The 15953-nt window shown below is 53.0% G+C and overlaps 1 protein-coding gene across 1 annotated transcript in view; it reads left to right on the top strand.

Moving 5' to 3' along the window:
- LOC128948359 (leucine-rich repeat LGI family member 4-like) overlaps nucleotides 1-15953 on the top strand; it is a 66861-nt gene that overhangs the window by 11584 nt on the left and 39324 nt on the right. Inside the window, exons 4-5 of the mRNA XM_054293040.1 lie at nucleotides 108-155; nucleotides 2530-3042. Of these exons, the coding sequence (XP_054149015.1) occupies nucleotides 108-155; nucleotides 2530-3042 (561 nt within the window). The remainder of the gene's footprint in view (nucleotides 1-107; nucleotides 156-2529; nucleotides 3043-15953) is intronic.

The following is a 15953-nucleotide window of genomic DNA, read 5'->3' as shown; positions in this document are numbered from 1 at the left end:
GGGAAAAACCGGGAAATTGGGAAAAATGGGGAAAACGGGGAATTTGGGGAAAAAACGGGGAAAAAATCAACAAAAAAATGGGGAAAAAATGGAGAAATAATGGGGAGAACAAAGGAAAAATGAGGGGGAGGTTCCGGGCTCAGAGCGTGGTCAATGGTGGGAGAAATTGGGGAAAAAAATGGGGAAATTGGGAAAAACGGTTAAAAAATGAAAATTGGGGAAAAAATGGGGACAAAATGAGAAAAAACGGGAGGAAAACGGGGGAAAGCAAAGGGAAAATGAGGGAGAAATGAGGGGGAGGTTCTGGGCACAGAGCGTGGTGAACGGTGAGAGAAATTAGGGGGAAAAACGGGGAAATTGGGAAAAATGGGAAAAATGGTGAAGAAATGGCAAAAATTGGGAAAAAAACGGGGAAAAAATGGGGGGAAATCAGGGAGAATAGGGGGAAAATGAGGGGCAGGTTCCAGGCTCAGAGCGTCATCAATGGTGAGAGAAATTGGGGGGAAAAACGGGGAAATTGGGAAAAAATGGGAAAAATGGTGAAGAAATGGCAAAAATTGGGAAAAAAACGGGGAAAAAATGGGGTAAAGCAAAGGAAAAAATTGGGAAAAAATGGGGAAAAAATGGGAAAAAATGGGGTAAAATGGGGAAAAATAAAGAGAAAATGAAGGGGAAGTTCCGGGCACAGAGCGTGGTCAACGGTGAGAGAAATCGGGGAAAAAAATGGGGAAATTGGGAAAAAATGAAAAAAATTTAAAACTGGGGGAAAATGGGGAAAAAACCAGAGAAAAATTGGGAAAAACAAAGAAAAATGGGGGAGAATGAGGGAAAAATGAGGGGGAGGTTCTGGGTGCTCATCATTATAACAGTGAGAGAAATGGGGGAAAATGGGGAAAATGGGAAAAAATTGGGGGAAAAATGGGGAAAACCAGGGGGAAAATGGGAGAGAAATGGAAAAGAAAGGGGGAAATGGGAAAAAGACCAAAGGAAAATTGAAAAAATGGGGGGAAAGGGAGAGGAATGGAGAAAAATAATTTAAAAATGGGGGGAAATGGGGAAAAGTGCTGGGAAATGGGGAAAAGCAGCAGGGAAGGAATGGTGGGAACCGGGCTGAGGGACAGCAAGGGCCCCGAGGTCACCGGTGTCCCCAACATCTCCAATGTCCCCAGTGTCCCATCACCCCAACATCTCCAGGGTCCCCAACATCTCCAATGTCCCCAGTGTCCCATCACCCCAACATCTCCAGGGTCCCCAACATCTCCAATGTCCCCAAGGTCCCCATCACCCCAACATCTCCAATGTCCCCAAGGTCCCCATCACCCCAACATCTCCAGGGTCCCCAAGGTCCCCATCACCCCAACATCTCCAATGTCCAAACATCTCCAATGTCCCCAAGGTCCCCATCACCCCAACATCTCCAATGTCCCCAAGGTCCCCATCACCCCAACATCTCCAATGTCCAAACATCTCCAATGTCCAAACATCTCCAATGTCCCCAAGGTCGCCATCACCCCAACATCTCCAATGTCCCCAAGGTCCCCATCACCCCAACATCTCCAATGTCCCCAGTGTCCCATCACCCCAACATCTCCAATGTCCCCAAGGTCCCCATCACCCCAACATCTCCAATGTCCCCAGTGTCCCATCACCCCAACATCTCCGATCTCCCCAAGGTCCCCATCACCCCAACATCTCCAATGTCCCCAGTGTCCCATCACCCCAACATCTCCAATGTCCCCAAGGTCGCCATCACCCCAACATCTCCAATGTCCAAACATCTCCAATGTCCCCAAGGTCCCCATCACCCCAACATCTCCAGGGTCCCCAAGGTCCCCATCACCCCAACATCTCCAATGTCCAAACATCTCCAATGTCCCCAAGGTCGCCATCACCCCAACATCTCCGATGTCCCCAAGGTCGCCATCACCCCAACATCTCCAATGTCCCCAATGTGCCCAACAACCTCCATATTCCCAAAGTCCCCAAGGTCCCCAATGTCCCAAGGTCTCCAATGTCCCCAGTGTCCCCAAGGTCCTCAGTGCCCCCAATGTCCCCAAGGTCTCAAAGGTCCTCAACCTCTCCAGTGCCTCCAAGGTCCCCAAGTCCCCAAGGTCCCCAATGTCCCCAAGCTCTCCAAGGTCCCTACTGTCCCCAAGGTCCCCAAGGCCCCATCACCCCAACATCTCCAATGTCCCCAAGGTCCCAAAGGTCCCCAACGTCTCCAATGTCCCCAAGCTCCCCAATATCCCCAGTGCCCCCAGTGTCTCCAGGGTTCCAAAGGTCCCCAACGTCTCCAATGTCTCCAAGGTCCCAAGATCTCCAACATCTCCAATGTCCCCAATGTCCCCATCACCCCAACATGTCCAATATCCCCAAGGTCTCTAAGGTCCCCAACATCTCCAAGGTCCCCAAACTTCACAAGGTCCGCATCAGCCCAACATCTCCAATGTGCCCAACATCTCCAATGTCCCCAGGGTTCCAAGGTCTGCAACATCTCCAACATCTCCAACGTCCCCGCTGTCCCCTCCGGGCTCGTCCCCGGCGTCCTGCCACCCCGTGGTGGTGGCCGACACGCCGCTCCTGGTGGTGGCCCAGCCGCGCGGCGGCTCCTGGGTGCGGCGCCGCTCGGGCTCCTCCTTCGTGCGCCGCCAGTCCCTGGGCCAGGGCCGCCTGCGCCGTCCCCACGCCGTCACCTCCGCCCGCCTGGGCGGCCGCCTCTACCTGGGCGTGGCCGACGGCTCCAAGGGCGGCGTCTCCGCCGTGTTCCGCCGGGCTTCCGGAGCCTTCTACCCGGCGCAGGCGCCGCGGCCGTGGCGGCGCGACACGCGCCTGGAGTTCCTGGAGCTGGGCGGCCGCGCGGCGCGGGTGGCCCGCGGCGCCGCCAGGAGGCCCCGGGCGTTCCTGCGGGGCGCCGGCGGCTTCGCGCCGCACGTGGACGTCCCGCACGCGCCCGACGTCTACGCGGCCGAGCGCTTCGGCGTGGAGGGCGGCGTGTTCCCGTGTCTCGCCCGGTTCCTGGGGGACGCCGAGGTGAGGAACGGGGTGGGTGGTGGAGGTGGTGGTTTGGGGGTTCATTGAGGTTGTGGGGGTCCATCAGGGTTATGGGGTTCCATCAGGGTCATGGGGTTCTGGGGGTCCATCATGGTTATGGGGTTATGGAGTTCCATCAGGGTCATGGCGGTCCATCACGGTTATGAGGATATGGGGGTCCATCAAGGTCATGGAGTGATGTGGTTATGGGGGCTGATCAAGGTCATGGGGTTATGGGGGTCCATCAGGGTCATGGGGGTCCATCAGAGTCATGGGGGTCCATCAAGGTCATGGTGGGTCAGCAGGATCATGGGGTTATGGAGGTCCATCATGGTCATGTGGTTATGGGGGTCCATCAGGGTCATGGAGTGATGTGGTTATGGGGGCTGATCAAGGTCATGGGGTTATGGGGTTCCATCAGGGTCATGGGGTTATGTGGTGGTGGAGGTCGATCAAGGTAATGGAGTCATGGGGTTATGGGGTTCCATCAAGGCCATGGAGTTATGGGGTCCATCATGGTCATGTGGTTATGGGGCTCCATCAGGGTCGTGGGGATCCATCAAGGTCCTTGGGGTCCATCAAGGTCATGCTGTTATGGAGGTCCATCAAGGTCATGTTAGGTCAGCAGGGTCATGGAGTTATGGGGGTCCATCATCGTTATGGGGTTATGAGGGTCCATCATGGTTATGTGGTTATGGGGTTCCATCAGGGTCATGGGGTTATGGGGGTCCATCAGGGTCATGAGGTTATGGGCGTCCATCAGGGTCATGGGGTGATGTGGTTATGGAGGTCGATCAAGGTCATGGAGTCATGAGGGTATGGTATTCCATCAAGTTCATGAGGTCATGAGGTTATGGGGTTCCATCATGGTTATGGGGTTATGGGGTTCCATCAAGGTTATGGGATTATGGGGTCCATCAGGATCATGGGATCATGGAGTTCCGTCACGGTCATGAGGCCATGTGGTTATGGAGGTCCATCAAGACCATGGGGGGTAACCACGGTCATGGGGTTATGGGTTCCATCAAGGCCATGTGGTTATGGGGGTCCATCAAGGTCATGGGGTTATGGGGGTCCATCAAGGCTATGGGGTTATGGGGTTCCATCAGGGTCATGGGGGTCCATCAAGGTCCTTGGGGTCCATCAAGGTCATGCTGTTATGGAGATCCATCAGGGTCATGGGGTTATGGAGGTCCATCAAGGTCATGTTGGGTCAGCAGGGTCATGGAGTTATGGAGTTCCATGAGGGTCATGGGGTTATGGAGGTCCATCATGGTTATGGTTATGGGGTTATGGGGGTCCATCAGGGTCATGGGGTCATGTGGTTATGGGGTCCATTATGGTCATGAGGTCATGTGGTTATGGGGTTCTATCAAGGTCATGGGTCCATGGAGATCCATCAAGGTCATGTGGTCATGGGGGGTAACCAGGGTCATGGAGTTACGGGGTCCATCAGGGTCATGTGGTTATGGGGGTCCATCAAGGTTATGGGATCATGGGGTTATGGAGGTCCATCACGGTCATGGGTTCGTGGGGTTCCATCAGGGTTATGGGGCCATGTGGTTATGGGGGTCCATCAGGGTCATGGAGGTCCATCAAGGTCATGTTAGGTCATCAGGGTCATGGGGTTATGGAGTTCCATCATGGTCATGGAGTTATGGGGTTCCATCAGGGTCATGGGGTTATGGAGTTCCATCATGGTCATGGAGTTATGGGGTTCCATCAGGGTCATGGGGTTATGGAGTTCCATCATGGTCATGTGGTTATGGGGTTCCATCAGGGTCATGGGGGTCCATCAGAGTCATGGGGGTCCATCAAGGTCATGGTGGGTCAGCAGGATCATGGGGTTATGGAGGTCCATCATGGTCATGTGGTTATGGGGGTCCATCAGGGTCATGGAGTGATGTGGTTATGGGGGCTGATCAAGGTCATGGGGTTATGGGGTTCCATCAGGGTCATGGGGTTATGTGGTGGTGGAGGTCGATCAAGGTAATGGAGTCATGGGGTTATGGGGTTCCATCAAGGCCATGGAGTTATGGGGTCCATCATGGTCATGTGGTTATGGGGCTCCATCAGGGTCGTGGGGATCCATCAAGGTCCTTGGGGTCCATCAAGGTCATGCTGTTATGGAGGTCCATCAAGGTCATGTTAGGTCAGCAGGGTCATGGAGTTATGGGGGTCCATCATCGTTATGGGGTTATGAGGGTCCATCATGGTTATGTGGTTATGGGGTTCCATCAGGGTCATGGGGTTATGGGGGTCCATCAGGGTCATGAGGTTATGGGCGTCCATCAGGGTCATGGGGTGATGTGGTTATGGAGGTCGATCAAGGTCATGGAGTCATGAGGGTATGGTATTCCATCAAGTTCATGAGGTCATGAGGTTATGGGGTTCCATCATGGTTATGGGGTTATGGGGTTCCATCAAGGTTATGGGATTATGGGGTCCATCAGGATCATGGGATCATGGAGTTCCGTCACGGTCATGAGGCCATGTGGTTATGGAGGTCCATCAAGACCATGGGGGGTAACCACGGTCATGGGGTTATGGGTTCCATCAAGGCCATGTGGTTATGGGGGTCCATCAAGGTCATGGGGTTATGGGGGTCCATCAAGGCTATGGGGTTATGGGGTTCCATCAGGGTCATGGGGGTCCATCAAGGTCCTTGGGGTCCATCAAGGTCATGCTGTTATGGAGATCCATCAGGGTCATGGGGTTATGGAGGTCCATCAAGGTCATGTTGGGTCAGCAGGGTCATGGAGTTATGGAGTTCCATGAGGGTCATGGGGTTATGGAGGTCCATCATGGTTATGGTTATGGGGTTATGGGGGTCCATCAGGGTCATGGGGTCATGTGGTTATGGGGTCCATTATGGTCATGAGGTCATGTGGTTATGGGGTTCTATCAAGGTCATGGGTCCATGGAGATCCATCAAGGTCATGTGGTCATGGGGGGTAACCAGGGTCATGGAGTTACGGGGTCCATCAGGGTCATGTGGTTATGGGGGTCCATCAAGGTTATGGGATCATGGGGTTATGGAGGTCCATCACGGTCATGGGTTCGTGGGGTTCCATCAGGGTTATGGGGCCATGTGGTTATGGGGGTCCATCAGGGTCATGGAGGTCCATCAAGGTCATGTTAGGTCATCAGGGTCATGGGGTTATGGAGTTCCATCATGGTCATGGAGTTATGGGGTTCCATCAGGGTCATGGGGTTATGGAGTTCCATCATGGTCATGGAGTTATGGGGTTCCATCAGGGTCATGGGGTTATGGAGTTCCATCATGGTCATGGAGTTATGGGGTTCCATCAGGGTCATGGGGTTATGGAGTTCCATCATGGTCATGGAGTTATGGGGTTCCATCAGGGTCATGGGGTTATGGAGTTCCATCATGGTCATGTGGTTATGGGGTTCCATCAGGGTCATGGGGGTCCATCAGAGTCATGGGGGTCCATCAAGGTCATGGTGGGTCAGCAGGATCATGGGGTTATGGAGGTCCATCATGGTCATGTGGTTATGGGGGTCCATCAGGGTCATGGAGTGATGTGGTTATGGGGGCTGATCAAGGTCATGGAGTTATGGGGTTCCATCAGGGTCATGGGGTTATGGAGTTCCATCATGGTCATGGAGTTATGGGGTTCCATCAGGGTCATGGGGTTATGGAGTTCCATCATGGTCATGTGGTTATGGGGTTCCATCAGGGTCATGGGGGTCCATCAGAGTCATGGGGGTCCATCAAGGTCATGGTGGGTCAGCAGGATCATGGGGTTATGGAGGTCCATCATGGTCATGTGGTTATGGGGGTCCATCAGGGTCATGGAGTGATGTGGTTATGGGGGCTGATCAAGGTCATGGGGTTATGGGGTTCCATCAGGGTCATGGGGTTATGTGGTGGTGGAGGTCGATCAAGGTAATGGAGTCATGGGGTTATGGGGTTCCATCAAGGCCATGGAGTTATGGGGTCCATCATGGTCATGTGGTTATGGGGCTCCATCAGGGTCGTGGGGATCCATCAAGGTCCTTGGGGTCCATCAAGGTCATGCTGTTATGGAGGTCCATCAAGGTCATGTTAGGTCAGCAGGGTCATGGAGTTATGGGGGTCCATCATCGTTATGGGGTTATGAGGGTCCATCATGGTTATGTGGTTATGGGGTTCCATCAGGGTCATGGGGTTATGGGGGTCCATCAGGGTCATGAGGTTATGGGCGTCCATCAGGGTCATGGGGTGATGTGGTTATGGAGGTCGATCAAGGTCATGGAGTCATGAGGGTATGGTATTCCATCAAGTTCATGAGGTCATGAGGTTATGGGGTTCCATCATGGTTATGGGGTTATGGGGTTCCATCAAGGTTATGGGATTATGGGGTCCATCAGGATCATGGGATCATGGAGTTCCGTCACGGTCATGAGGCCATGTGGTTATGGAGGTCCATCAAGACCATGGGGGGTAACCACGGTCATGGGGTTATGGGTTCCATCAAGGCCATGTGGTTATGGGGGTCCATCAAGGTCATGGGGTTATGGGGGTCCATCAAGGCTATGGGGTTATGGGGTTCCATCAGGGTCATGGGGGTCCATCAAGGTCCTTGGGGTCCATCAAGGTCATGCTGTTATGGAGATCCATCAGGGTCATGGGGTTATGGAGGTCCATCAAGGTCATGTTGGGTCAGCAGGGTCATGGAGTTATGGAGTTCCATGAGGGTCATGGGGTTATGGAGGTCCATCATGGTTATGGTTATGGGGTTATGGGGGTCCATCAGGGTCATGGGGTCATGTGGTTATGGGGTCCATTATGGTCATGAGGTCATGTGGTTATGGGGTTCTATCAAGGTCATGGGTCCATGGAGATCCATCAAGGTCATGTGGTCATGGGGGGTAACCAGGGTCATGGAGTTACGGGGTCCATCAGGGTCATGTGGTTATGGGGGTCCATCAAGGTTATGGGATCATGGGGTTATGGAGGTCCATCACGGTCATGGGTTCGTGGGGTTCCATCAGGGTTATGGGGCCATGTGGTTATGGGGGTCCATCAGGGTCATGGAGGTCCATCAAGGTCATGTTAGGTCATCAGGGTCATGGGGTTATGGAGTTCCATCATGGTCATGGAGTTATGGGGTTCCATCAGGGTCATGGGGTTATGGAGTTCCATCATGGTCATGGAGTTATGGGGTTCCATCAGGGTCATGGGGTTATGGAGTTCCATCATGGTCATGGAGTTATGGGGTTCCATCAGGGTCATGGGGTTATGGAGTTCCATCATGGTCATGTGGTTATGGGGTTCCATCAGGGTCATGGGGGTCCATCAGAGTCATGGGGGTCCATCAAGGTCATGGTGGGTCAGCAGGATCATGGGGTTATGGAGGTCCATCATGGTCATGTGGTTATGGGGGTCCATCAGGGTCATGGAGTGATGTGGTTATGGGGGCTGATCAAGGTCATGGGGTTATGGGGTTCCATCAGGGTCATGGGGTTATGTGGTGGTGGAGGTCGATCAAGGTAATGGAGTCATGGGGTTATGGGGTTCCATCAAGGCCATGGAGTTATGGGGTCCATCATGGTCATGTGGTTATGGGGCTCCATCAGGGTCGTGGGGATCCATCAAGGTCCTTGGGGTCCATCAAGGTCATGCTGTTATGGAGGTCCATCAAGGTCATGTTAGGTCAGCAGGGTCATGGAGTTATGGGGGTCCATCATCGTTATGGGGTTATGAGGGTCCATCATGGTTATGTGGTTATGGGGTTCCATCAGGGTCATGGGGTTATGGGGGTCCATCGGGGTCATGAGGTTATGGGCGTCCATCAGGGTCATGGGGTGATGTGGTTATGGAGGTCGATCAAGGTCATGGAGTCATGAGGGTATGGTATTCCATCAAGTTCATGAGGTCATGAGGTTATGGGGTTCCATCATGGTTATGGGGTTATGGGGTTCCATCAAGGTTATGGGATTATGGGGTCCATCAGGATCATGGGATCATGGAGTTCCGTCACGGTCATGAGGCCATGTGGTTATGGAGGTCCATCAAGACCATGGGGGGTAACCACGGTCATGGGGTTATGGGTTCCATCAAGGCCATGTGGTTATGGGGGTCCATCAAGGTCATGGGGTTATGGGGGTCCATCAAGGCTATGGGGTTATGGGGTTCCATCAGGGTCATGGGGGTCCATCAAGGTCCTTGGGGTCCATCAAGGTCATGCTGTTATGGAGATCCATCAGGGTCATGGGGTTATGGAGGTCCATCAAGGTCATGTTGGGTCAGCAGGGTCATGGAGTTATGGAGTTCCATGAGGGTCATGGGGTTATGGAGGTCCATCATGGTTATGGTTATGGGGTTATGGGGGTCCATCAGGGTCATGGGGTCATGTGGTTATGGGGTCCATTATGGTCATGAGGTCATGTGGTTATGGGGTTCTATCAAGGTCATGGGTCCATGGAGATCCATCAAGGTCATGTGGTCATGGGGGGTAACCAGGGTCATGGAGTTACGGGGTCCATCAGGGTCATGTGGTTATGGGGGTCCATCAAGGTTATGGGATCATGGGGTTATGGAGGTCCATCAGGGTCATGGAGGTCCATCAAGGTCATGTTAGGTCATCAGGGTCATGGGGTTATGGAGTTCCATCATGGTCATGGAGTTATGGGGTTCCATCAGGGTCATGGGGTTATGGAGTTCCATCATGGTCATGGAGTTATGGGGTTCCATCAGGGTCATGGGGTTATGGAGTTCCATCATGGTCATGGAGTTATGGGGTTCCATCAGGGTCATGGGGTTATGGAGTTCCATCATGGTCATGTGGTTATGGGGTTCCATCAGGGTCATGGGGGTCCATCAGAGTCATGGGGGTCCATCAGAGTCATGGGGGTCCATCAAGGTCATGGTGGGTCAGCAGGATCATGGGGTTATGGAGGTCCATCATGGTCATGTGGTTATGGGGGTCCATCAGGGTCATGGAGTGATGTGGTTATGGGGGCTGATCAAGGTCATGGGGTTATGGGGTTCCATCAGGGTCATGGGGTTATGTGGTGGTGGAGGTCGATCAAGGTAATGGAGTCATGGGGTTATGGGGTTCCATCAAGGCCATGGAGTTATGGGGTCCATCATGGTCATGTGGTTATGGGGCTCCATCAGGGTCGTGGGGATCCATCAAGGTCCTTGGGGTCCATCAAGGTCATGCTGTTATGGAGGTCCATCAAGGTCATGTTAGGTCAGCAGGGTCATGGAGTTATGGGGGTCCATCATCGTTATGGGGTTATGAGGGTCCATCATGGTTATGTGGTTATGGGGTTCCATCAGGGTCATGGGGTTATGGGGGTCCATCAGGGTCATGAGGTTATGGGCGTCCATCAGGGTCATGGGGTGATGTGGTTATGGAGGTCGATCAAGGTCATGGAGTCATGAGGGTATGGTATTCCATCAAGTTCATGAGGTCATGAGGTTATGGGGTTCCATCATGGTTATGGGGTTATGGGGTTCCATCAAGGTTATGGGATTATGGGGTCCATCAGGATCATGGGATCATGGAGTTCCGTCACGGTCATGAGGCCATGTGGTTATGGAGGTCCATCAAGACCATGGGGGGTAACCACGGTCATGGGGTTATGGGTTCCATCAAGGCCATGTGGTTATGGGGGTCCATCAAGGTCATGGGGTTATGGGGGTCCATCAAGGCTATGGGGTTTTGGGGTTCCATCAGGGTCATGGGGGTCCATCAAGGTCCTTGGGGTCCATCAAGGTCATGCTGTTATGGAGATCCATCAGGGTCATGGGGTTATGGAGGTCCATCAAGGTCATGTTGGGTCAGCAGGGTCATGGAGTTATGGAGTTCCATGAGGGTCATGGGGTTATGGAGGTCCATCATGGTTATGGTTATGGGGTTATGGGGGTCCATCAGGGTCATGGGGTCATGTGGTTATGGGGTCCATTATGGTCATGAGGTCATGTGGTTATGGGGTTCTATCAAGGTCATGGGTCCATGGAGATCCATCAAGGTCATGTGGTCATGGGGGGTAACCAGGGTCATGGAGTTACGGGGTCCATCAGGGTCATGTGGTTATGGGGGTCCATCAAGGTTATGGGATCATGGGGTTATGGAGGTCCATCACGGTCATGGGTTCGTGGGGTTCCATCAGGGTTATGGGGCCATGTGGTTATGGGGGTCCATCAGGGTCATGGAGGTCCATCAAGGTCATGTTAGGTCATCAGGGTCATGGGGTTATGGAGTTCCATCATGGTCATGGAGTTATGGGGTTCCATCAGGGTCATGGGGTTATGGAGTTCCATCATGGTCATGGAGTTATGGGGTTCCATCAGGGTCATGGGGTTATGGAGTTCCATCATGGTCATGGAGTTATGGGGTTCCATCAGGGTCATGGGGTTATGGAGTTCCATCATGGTCATGTGGTTATGGGGTTCCATCAGGGTCATGGGGGTCCATCAGAGTCATGGGGGTCCATCAGAGTCATGGGGGTCCATCAAGGTCATGGTGGGTCAGCAGGATCATGGGGTTATGGAGGTCCATCATGGTCATGTGGTTATGGGGGTCCATCAGGGTCATGGAGTGATGTGGTTATGGGGGCTGATCAAGGTCATGGGGTTATGGGGTTCCATCAGGGTCATGGGGTTATGTGGTGGTGGAGGTCGATCAAGGTAATGGAGTCATGGGGTTATGGGGTTCCATCAAGGCCATGGAGTTATGGGGTCCATCATGGTCATGTGGTTATGGGGCTCCATCAGGGTCGTGGGGATCCATCAAGGTCCTTGGGGTCCATCAAGGTCATGCTGTTATGGAGGTCCATCAAGGTCATGTTAGGTCAGCAGGGTCATGGAGTTATGGGGGTCCATCATCGTTATGGGGTTATGAGGGTCCATCATGGTTATGTGGTTATGGGGTTCCATCAGGGTCATGGGGTTATGGGGGTCCATCAGGGTCATGAGGTTATGGGCGTCCATCAGGGTCATGGGGTGATGTGGTTATGGAGGTCGATCAAGGTCATGGAGTCATGAGGGTATGGTATTCCATCAAGTTCATGAGGTCATGAGGTTATGGGGTTCCATCATGGTTATGGGGTTATGGGGTTCCATCAAGGTTATGGGATTATGGGGTCCATCAGGATCATGGGATCATGGAGTTCCGTCACGGTCATGAGGCCATGTGGTTATGGAGGTCCATCAAGACCATGGGGGGTAACCACGGTCATGGGGTTATGGGTTCCATCAAGGCCATGTGGTTATGGGGGTCCATCAAGGTCATGGGGTTATGGGGGTCCATCAAGGCTATGGGGTTATGGGGTTCCATCAGGGTCATGGGGGTCCATCAAGGTCCTTGGGGTCCATCAAGGTCATGCTGTTATGGAGATCCATCAGGGTCATGGGGTTATGGAGGTCCATCAAGGTCATGTTGGGTCAGCAGGGTCATGGAGTTATGGAGTTCCATGAGGGTCATGGGGTTATGGAGGTCCATCATGGTTATGGTTATGGGGTTATGGGGGTCCATCAGGGTCATGGGGTCATGTGGTTATGGGGTCCATTATGGTCATGAGGTCATGTGGTTATGGGGTTCTATCAAGGTCATGGGTCCATGGAGATCCATCAAGGTCATGTGGTCATGGGGGGTAACCAGGGTCATGGAGTTACGGGGTCCATCAGGGTCATGTGGTTATGGGGGTCCATCAAGGTTATGGGATCATGGGGTTATGGAGGTCCATCACGGTCATGGGTTCGTGGGGTTCCATCAGGGTTATGGGGCCATGTGGTTATGGGGGTCCATCAGGGTCATGGAGGTCCATCAAGGTCATGTTAGGTCATCAGGGTCATGGGGTTATGGAGTTCCATCATGGTCATGGAGTTATGGGGTTCCATCAGGGTCATGGGGTTATGGAGTTCCATCATGGTCATGGAGTTATGGGGTTCCATCAGGGTCATGGGGTTATGGAGTTCCATCATGGTCATGGAGTTATGGGGTTCCATCAGGGTCATGGGGTTATGGAGTTCCATCATGGTCATGGAGTTATGGGGTTCCATCAGGGTCATGGGGTTATGGAGTTCCATCATGGTCATGGAGTTATGGGGTTCCATCAGGGTCATGGGGTTATGGAGTTCCATCATGGTCATGGAGTTATGGGGTTCCATCAGGGTCATGGGGTTATGGAGTTCCATCATGGTCATGGAGTTATGGGGTTCCATCAGGGTCATGGGGTTATGGAGTTCCATCATGGTCATGTGGTTATGGGGTTCCATCAGGGTCATGGGGGTCCATCAGAGTCATGGGGGTCCATCAGAGTCATGGGGGTCCATCAAGGTCATGGTGGGTCAGCAGGATCATGGGGTTATGGAGGTCCATCATGGTCATGTGGTTATGGGGGTCCATCAGGGTCATGGAGTGATGTGGTTATGGGGGCTGATCAAGGTCATGGGGTTATGGGGTTCCATCAGGGTCATGGGGTTATGTGGTGGTGGAGGTCGATCAAGGTAATGGAGTCATGGGGTTATGGGGTTCCATCAAGGCCATGGAGTTATGGGGTCCATCATGGTCATGTGGTTATGGGGCTCCATCAGGGTCGTGGGGATCCATCAAGGTCCTTGGGGTCCATCAAGGTCATGCTGTTATGGAGGTCCATCAAGGTCATGTTAGGTCAGCAGGGTCATGGAGTTATGGGGGTCCATCATCGTTATGGGGTTATGAGGGTCCATCATGGTTATGTGGTTATGGGGTTCCATCAGGGTCATGGGGTTATGGGGGTCCATCAGGGTCATGAGGTTATGGGCGTCCATCAGGGTCATGGGGTGATGTGGTTATGGAGGTCGATCAAGGTCATGGAGTCATGAGGGTATGGTATTCCATCAAGTTCATGAGGTCATGAGGTTATGGGGTTCCATCATGGTTATGGGGTTATGGGGTTCCATCAAGGTTATGGGATTATGGGGTCCATCAGGATCATGGGATCATGGAGTTCCGTCACGGTCATGAGGCCATGTGGTTATGGAGGTCCATCAAGACCATGGGGGGTAACCACGGTCATGGGGTTATGGGTTCCATCAAGGCCATGTGGTTATGGGGGTCCATCAAGGTCATGGGGTTATGGGGGTCCATCAAGGCTATGGGGTTATGGGGTTCCATCAGGGTCATGGGGGTCCATCAAGGTCCTTGGGGTCCATCAAGGTCATGCTGTTATGGAGATCCATCAGGGTCATGGGGTTATGGAGGTCCATCAAGGTCATGTTGGGTCAGCAGGGTCATGGAGTTATGGAGTTCCATGAGGGTCATGGGGTTATGGAGGTCCATCATGGTTATGGTTATGGGGTTATGGGGGTCCATCAGGGTCATGGGGTCATGTGGTTATGGGGTCCATTATGGTCATGAGGTCATGTGGTTATGGGGTTCTATCAAGGTCATGGGTCCATGGAGATCCATCAAGGTCATGTGGTCATGGGGGGTAACCAGGGTCATGGAGTTACGGGGTCCATCAGGGTCATGTGGTTATGGGGGTCCATCAAGGTTATGGGATCATGGGGTTATGGAGGACCATCACGGTCATGGGTTCGTGGGGTTCCATCAGGGTTATGGGGCCATGTGGTTATGGGGGTCCATCAGGGTCATGGAGGTCCATCAAGGTCATGTTAGGTCATCAGGGTCATGGGGTTATGGAGTTCCATCATGGTCATGGAGTTATGGGGTTCCATCAGGGTCATGGGGTTATGGAGTTCCATCATGGTCATGGAGTTATGGGGTTCCATCAGGGTCATGGGGTTATGGAGTTCCATCATGGTCATGTGGTTATGGGGTTCCATCAGGGTCATGGGGGTCCATCAGAGTCATGGGGGTCCATCAGAGTCATGGGGGTCCATCAAGGTCATGGTGGGTCAGCAGGATCATGGGGTTATGGAGGTCCATCATGGTCATGTGGTTATGGGGGTCCATCAGGGTCATGGAGTGATGTGGTTATGGGGGCTGATCAAGGTCATGGGGTTATGGGGTTCCATCAGGGTCATGGGGTTATGTGGTGGTGGAGGTCGATCAAGGTAATGGAGTCATGGGGTTATGGGGTTCCATCAAGGCCATGGAGTTATGGGGTCCATCATGGTCATGTGGTTATGGGGCTCCATCAGGGTCGTGGGGATCCATCAAGGTCCTTGGGGTCCATCAAGGTCATGCTGTTATGGAGGTCCATCAAGGTCATGTTAGGTCGGCAGGGTCATGGAGTTATGGGGGTCCATCATCGTTATGGGGTTATGAGGGTCCATCATGGTTATGTGGTTATGGGGTTCCATCAGGGTCATGGGGTTATGGGGGTCCATCAGGGTCATGAGGTTATGGGCGTCCATCAGGGTCATGGGGTGATGTGGTTATGGAGGTCGATCAAGGTCATGGAGTCATGAGGGTATGGTATTCCATCAAGTTCATGAGGTCATGAGGTTATGGGGTTCCATCATGGTTATGGGGTTATGGGGTTCCATCAAGGTTATGGGATTATGGGGTCCATCAGGATCATGGGATCATGGAGTTCCGTCACGGTCATGAGGCCATGTGGTTATGGAGGTCCATCAAGACCATGGGGGGTAACCACGGTCATGGGGTTATGGGTTCCATCAAGGCCATGTGGTTATGGGGGTCCATCAAGGTCATGGGGTTATGGGGGTCCATCAAGGCTATGGGGTTATGGGGTTCCATCAGGGTCATGGGGGTCCATCAAGGTCCTTGGGGTCCATCAAGGTCATGCTGTTATGGAGATCCATCAGGGTCATGGGGTTATGGAGGTCCATCAAGGTCATGTTGGGTCAGCAGGGTCATGGAGTTATGGAGTTCCATGAGGGTCATGGGGTTATGGAGGTCCATCATGGTTATGGTTATGGGGTTATGGGGGTCCATCAGGGTCATGGGGTCATGTGGTTATGGGGTCCATTATGGTCATGAGGTCATGTGGTTATG

The sequence above is a fragment of the Melozone crissalis genome, unplaced genomic scaffold, assembly GCF_028551555.1.
Source record: "Melozone crissalis strain CALT ecotype California unplaced genomic scaffold, PUWL_Pcris_2 ptg000124l_1, whole genome shotgun sequence".
Lineage (NCBI taxonomy): Eukaryota > Metazoa > Chordata > Aves > Passeriformes > Passerellidae > Melozone > Melozone crissalis.
The sequence above is the reverse complement of the archived record's forward strand: the minus strand, read 5'-3'. Positions and strand labels throughout refer to the sequence as shown.